Source organism: Gopherus flavomarginatus, chromosome 1 (assembly GCF_025201925.1).
Source record: "Gopherus flavomarginatus isolate rGopFla2 chromosome 1, rGopFla2.mat.asm, whole genome shotgun sequence".
In the NCBI taxonomy this organism is placed as follows: Eukaryota; Metazoa; Chordata; order Testudines; family Testudinidae; genus Gopherus; species Gopherus flavomarginatus.
In genome coordinates, this window is record NC_066617.1 from 151,989,627 (window position 1) to 151,996,784 (window position 7,158).

Consider the following 7,158-nt stretch of genomic DNA (forward strand, 5'->3'; position numbering starts at 1 on the left):
AGGGAAGGACCTGCCACTGATCACGGCTTTCCCCCCCACTCCCCACCACTCGGGGTGGCAAAAAGCCTGAAGCCGGCCCTGTTTTTAGTAAGAGTCAGGGACAGGTCACAGTTTCCGTGAATTTTTCTTTATTGCCCATGACCTGTCCCTGACTTTTACTAAAAATATCAATGACAAAATCTTAGCTTTAATTATATGAGATAAAAAGATATTTTCATATTTAGTGTCTATGATTTCTTTAAAACCTAGAATTTTGCCCAGACAGACAGAGTCTTTTAGAAACACATGCATAGTGATGTCTTAATAGACTATAGTAAATGTGTTTGAGATCCAGATTGACATATCTAATCAGATTATCCTTATCAACAAAAAGAATAGCTAAAGGTACAAAATGTCTTTATGGTAACTGCTGACTTTAAAAAAAAAAACCAGTATTGCAGTTGGCTTAAGGCCATTGAAGAGTTTGTTCTTGTTTAAGGGCCCCAGCCTAACATCAGCATGAGGCACAGGCCTCTTCCAGAGCAACACTGTTGAGATGTTACTGCAAAGTCTTACCAGAAATGTTTCAGCGAGTGAACAGAGTTCTCCTGCATGACCCATCAGATTGCTGTTCTGGTAAGAGATGAACCCATAGGGCCTGATGATTTGCCAAATTACTGAACCTTGTCAACATCACTTGAAGTCAATGGGAGCCAGAAGTGGTCAATACCTCTGAAAAACAGATCCACAGCGCCTAATTCATCCTTGTTCTTATTCTGCTGAAGTGACTTTATGCCAGGGGTGACTTTGGGCCACAGGGCCAAGTTCTAGCCTCATTTACACCCATATAATCTCACTGAGGTTGGACAGTGCCACCGAGGTTAGACTTTAGCCCATAAAAGTAAAATGGCCCTGGGCTATTTGAGTTATATAATAAAACCTGAGATAAAGCTAAAGATGTCTTAAAACACAACTCTTAAACATCAGTCACATCTGAGTGGTTCACAATCATCATTGCTATGTTAACAGGCCAGCAACATGGCTGAGTGCATCATACTGCATTCCGCAGCTACCAATCTATATGATCATTCAGAAGAATGCGCCAGACAGTTCTACATGAAATTCCAGTTCCCCGAGGCACTAAGTCACCTTTTTGATTTCCAGATTACCACTCAAGGCTGACACAATATGAGGTTCATACATCCCACTGCAGGCACGTGGCTGTTCGTGTATAAGGAATGTGTGTGTGATGTACAGATTGTAATGGAATGAAATAATACAATTGGAAAGGCAACCGACTCATATTTATAAATATTTCAGATTTACTATATGAATAATACCCAGCACCTTTTACTGCACTTTATTTATTCAAAGCTCTTTGCAGATGTTAACTAATGAATTTCCCTTTCCCTACAATACCTCTAGGAGGTAGGTAGATACATATTATTATCCTCAATGTTCAGGGAAGCTAAGCTAGGTAAGTCCAGGATAAGAACTCAGCATTACCTGACTCTTAGGCCTGCACTCACTCCTCCAGGCCACACTGAATGGCACAATAGCTGTCTTACTGTATGAAACTACAGTAACCTAGCCATCACCATACTGAATCACAACAGTGATGCACTCAGTCCAGTATTCTGTCATTGGCTGTAGTCAATACCACATGCTTCAGAAGAAGGTGGAAGAGGCCCATTCGGTATGAACATGTCCTAAGGACAGGTTTCTTTTGAATCTCTGGCAACTATGCCCAGATCTTCGAAGTATTTAATCGCATTAGGTGCTTAAACACATTGGAGGATCTGAGCTCAGTGGTTGGCTTATGCTGTAAAGCATGAGGGTTTATACTTCTTGCACATTATTTATATCTCTTGTTCTCATTATTCATGGACACGTCTAATCTTTTTTTGGATCATGCCACACTCTTGATCTCAGTCAAACCTAGTGGCAACAAGTTCCACAAGATTATTATGTATTGCATAAAAAACTACTTTCTTTATTCAGTTTTAAATTTATTGCTTTTCAATTTTATTGGACATCTCTTTGTTCTTGTATTATGAGAAGGGATACATAGGACTATCAATTTTACCTTCTCTATCCCATTCATTGTGTTGTAAATCCCTTTCACGTCTCCTTTTACACCTCTCATCTCTACACTCAACAATGTCAATCTTTTCAGTCTTTACCAAAGTCTCTTTATGCCTTTAAATCATTTTTGTCACCCATCTCAGAGCCCCCTCATTTTCTATCTCCTTTTTTCTATAAGATAACCAAAACCAAGTGCATCATTACAGCCGATGGTGTCCCATTGATTAATTATAATAGCATTATAATATTTTCAATGGCATTCACTCCCACATTCATTACATACCCTAACATCCATCTTTGCTGGTTTTGGCCACCATTGCACAATTATACTTGTTTAACAATATATTAAATCAGCAGTAAAGAGTGTTGTCTAATGTTTAAAGCAGAGGATTCAGAAGCAAGTTTTCTGGGTGCTATTTTGGCTTTGTCACTGAGCAAATGACTTAACCCAGGTTCTCAAAGGCATTTAGGCACCTAACTTTCACTGAAATCAATGGAAGTTGGAGCCTAAATGCCTCTGAGGATTTGGGCCTTAGCCTCTCTGTGCTTTAGCTTCTCCACCTGTAAAATAGAGATAATGATATTTATCCAAGGATGAATTCATTAATGCTTGTGAAATTCTTCGCTATGCTCAGATGGGATCTGCTATAAGAATGCAAAGGATGAACAGTGTGGGCTAGTCAATAGAGCCTAGCACTACTCCTGGCCTGCTGGGTGACATAGTGCAAGTCATTTCCTGTTTCTGTGCTTCAGTTTAGCCATCTGTAAAATGGGAATAAAGACCATCTCTATAAAGCACTTTGAGATCTACTGAAAAGTGTTATACAAATGATAGATATTATTATTGTATTAAGTATGTCATGAGATTTGCTCAGTAGCTTGGATCACTAAGCAATCTAGTCCTGTGACCAACCACAGGAAGTCAACACCATGCACCTAATCAGTTGTCTACAAGTGTGTGTCTCAGAATCCCTGGCACAGTGTCCAGACTTCCCTAATCGCTGTGCGCTAGGACAGTCATCTCTCTCTACTATGCTTGGGATTAGGGAGCTTCTCTGTCCATGGGCTCCAGCTGGTAGAAGTGTTTTCTCTGCTCCTGCTGCAATATTACCACCTCACCCAGAAAGACCCTTCTGGATTGTGAGGACAGCAGGCCTACACTAGGCATCTCCCACTCCCAGATACTTGCTGTGTGGGCAGCACTGGTGATACCCCACCCCTAAAGGCTGATAATGACCCTGATTAAAGAAGATCTAAAGTAACACGAGAGCCCCATGACTCCTTGAGGGGTGAGAGGGCTAGGATACTTCCCTGAAAGTCACAGTGCTTAGGACTCAACCTCCAAAGTGAGCCTGAAGGACACAGTTTGCTGCCAGCCCTTCACAAACCAAACTTTAGGGTTTAGCTAGTGAGACCCCCCAGTTCAGCAAACCCTACAGCACAGTTAGGAGTGGGAGGGCACCAAGGGCAAGAGAGCAGGAAGCAGCGTGCTCAGGGTATAGATTGCTCCTCATATCTCACTGCAGAGACCTCCTCAAAGCTCAGTGGCTGACTCAAGCCAGGAGTGGTGCCCTTTCCTTCCTGAGGACTTGTTGGGAAGGAAGATGCATTTCTGGACACTGAGAACAAAGTGGCAAGAAGTCTTTGTGCCCCTTGCCACAAATCCATTTCAATAGGAGGTGAGCATTAGTTGTGGGTCTGACCCATCTCTCACATGGCACAATCATTCCACACTGAGAAGTGGGTAGAGCACTGTTTACATGAGACTACAGAACATCACAGCTGGCACAGGATCCCCATAAACTCTTCTTTCCCTCCCTGACTGGACCAGTTTAGGGGTCTCATCTCTAAGATTAAGGTGCACCTGGGTGGGGTAGATTTATTTAACGTTTGTTGACTGGTGTCTGTAGCAGCTCCAGTGGCATGGTTGCCCTAAAGCCAGCAACACAGGAAAAAGTGCCTCTTTCCTCCAGAAAAGACAGAAGTGATTCTCTGTTGGCTGGAGACAGACATTATGTTTTGCATCCCAGCCAGGCGCAGAAAGTAGCTGAAAACTACAAGCAGCTTTTTCCTTGGGGATCTAGTTACAGTGTTTTGCACAGTTGCCTTGGGAATGTAAAATGACAGGATCACTTGTCTTCAGGGGAAATAGCCAGCCAGGACATAGGCAAGTACTCAGAGCCCACTCTTCTTCACTTTCCTGTTGTAGGAAGAGCCCCAGAAGGGACGAATTGAGAAAGAAGGGATTGAAGAAGAAGTAGGAGGGAGCTGCCAGGCTGAAACTTACCTTTTCTGCTGCAGCAAGTTGATTTCATCCAGGCGTCTGGTCCAGGATTTTTCACTCTGAAACCTGCACAACAGAGAGTTCCAGAGCCCAAGGAGCAGCCCATGATCCCCAGGCAGGAACATCCCCATTGTCCTGTGTTCTCCTTGTCAGCTGAACTCAGACCTGCTGCTCCATCCGCTTCTTCCTGTGATGTTTCTTTGTGATGGCTCTCTACTCCTTCGTTCCAGGAGGGCAAGATGATCTGAGTGGGAGGTGGATGTTTCTTCAGAAAATGTCAGTTTGGGAGACAGGTGGATGGTTGCAACATTTGGTTGAGGCAGGCATCTGGCTGTGTCTCAGAAACAGAAACTACCTGCTGGGGAATGGCTGAGAGTAAGAACACACCCCTTTCTACTAAGTTACCTTCTGATTTAAAGAGATACAGCTTTGTTTGAAAGCCGCTCGCACTCCCACATGTCTATTGAGCAATCTCACTTCTAAACTACACAGAACTTCCAGTGGATATTTTAAAGCTGATAAGAAGTTTTTTAAGAACAAGGAAAGGATGTAAGGGACTTATTGGCATCGGCAGGACGTATTTGCTCCTCTGTGTCTCTCCTTGTACAAGAGGAGAGAATGAGATGAAGACTTCAATAACAGACATAGGTTAGGGGTTTGTTACAGAAGTGGGTGGCTGAGATGAGTCTATGAGACAGTGAATGGGAATTTTGGCCTAGGCACACAGGCAAACTGCTTCAAGCAAATCTGCCCCTCCCCTCTATCACCACACTCAGGGTATGACTACACTTGCAGCTGTACAGCGCTGGGAGTTACAGCTGTCTTCGTACAGCTGTGTAGGGAAAGCGCTGCAGTGTGGCCACACTGACAGCTACCCAGCGTGCAGTATGTCCACATTTGCAGCATTTGCAGCGCTGTTGGGAGTGGCTGAACAGGCATTCTGAGATACCTCCGAATACCTCTGGAGGCCAATAACAGCGCTTTTGGTGGCCACACTGGCGGAGCAGCGCTGCATCACCAGCGCTGCAATCGTTATACCCCAGGCAGAGCAAGAGTACAGCCAGCGCTGCAGCCAGGGAGATGCAGCGCTGTATGTGCCTTGCAAGTGTGGACGGTGAGTAAGTTGCAGCGCTGTAAACCCACCACCAGCGCTGCAACTCTCCAGTGTAGCCAAGCCCTCACAAACAAATGCTGTAAAATCATTTGGTGGGACTAGGATGACCATGGGTCTTTTGAAAACAAAGACATTTACGGTTCTGTCCCACAGTTCCGGTTGGCAGTATATAAATCAGTGTTTTGTCCAATTTGTATATATCCGTGCAGATTGTGGAAGCTGCCTGTCAGTTGAGCTGGTTACAATGATTAGAGCTAGGTGACATTTTTAAAGAAAATAATTCATTTGCTGAAAAATTCAGTTTGGGTCAATTCAAAACTATTTGCTAATTTTAGATGAATTCACAGAATAGTTTTGGACCAAAAATTTGCGGGAGAAGGATTTAGACACCATTCACAAAACAGAAAGAAAAGAAATAGCAGAAGAAGGTGAAGGCAGGGGTGGAAGGTACTAATCCAGCATGTGGGTGAGTCAGGTTTAATTCCCCCCTCTGTCTCTAGAGAATTCCACATTACAAAAAAGCACTCTGACCACTGGGCCATGGGATATTCTGAGGTGTGTTTGTGGTGGAGGGGGGGGTCTTTCAATTTCTGCTGTTGAAGCTGTTAGACTTTGTATAAATAATTAAATATTTATTGGCACAAGGACTTGAACTTGGGCCTTCCATGTGTATGCCCTAACATGGGCTATGCAGTTGTTCTCACACTCTCTTTTTGTCCCAATGACTAGTCATTATCATTATGAATGACTATGAATTGCCACTATGAAAGACAATGGGCAGTTATTGGGCTTGGGAAAGTGTGTGAGAATGATTGCATAGCCCTGTGGTTAGTGCACTCACCTGCCGGAGGAAGTGGGGGAGATTGAACCTGAATCACCCATGCCCTGGATGCCTGCCCTAACCTCTGCACTAAAAGGGGCAGAGGTGACTCCACTGGCCATTTGTGAATCTAGTGCCTGGAAAAATGCCCCAAACAAAACCATTTCAATTTGCCAAATTTTTTCACAGTGTTAGGGTTTGGTTCTACCAGAACTGATTTTTTTTTTCAATTTTTGGGAATTGCCAGTGAACTGAAAAATGAGTTATTTGCCCAGTTCTGCTGAAAACAGCCTGGCTCAACACATTACTCCTGGAGGAATTCTGCACCACTGCCCAAAGCAGAATGTGTGCAGAATTTCCCCCACAGAATTGGGGCTGCAGAGCTGCTGGCTGCCACTAGGGGCCACTAGGCTCTGCAGAGCACAGGTTTGCAGTGAGCAGAGTGCCTAGCCCAGTGGGGATGAAGGCTCTGCAAGCTCTGGCTGCTCTGCTTAATACTCATTCTCTTGGAGACAGGAAAGGTCCTGGGAGACCAAGCTCTGGCAAAGGGTGAAGAAGGGCAGGGCCGCACTGCGACACATCCCCTGGCTGGACAGTAAAGAAGCTAAGGGGAGTAAAAGCTGTGGGGTGCAGGTGTCTGGGCTCAGGGGTGCCCGTGGCTGGGTTCTGGGGGGAGGGAATGCAGGTGTCTGGGCTCTGACGGCCCCACGCAGCCCCCTGCAACACCTCCCAACTGGAAGTGGGTTGTCATAGGGATTTCTTTAACTCTCTACACCTGGGAGAATCTTTTTGTTGTTGATGTTGTCTGTATTGTTGACATACTTGTCAACAGGTATTTTAAAATAAATTATTAAAATTATTCAGACTGGAGTGATT

General features: G+C 44.4%; 1 protein-coding gene across 1 annotated transcript in view; it reads right to left on the minus strand.

The window, feature by feature from the left end:
• Positions 1-4,479, minus strand: part of LOC127046518 (transient receptor potential cation channel subfamily V member 6-like) — an 80,141-nt gene extending 75,662 nt beyond the window's left edge. The window contains exon 1 of the mRNA XM_050943670.1: positions 4,352-4,479. Within this exon, the coding sequence (XP_050799627.1) occupies positions 4,352-4,479 (128 nt within the window). The remainder of the gene's footprint in view (positions 1-4,351) is intronic.
• Positions 4,480-7,158: the final 2,679 nt, after the last annotated feature.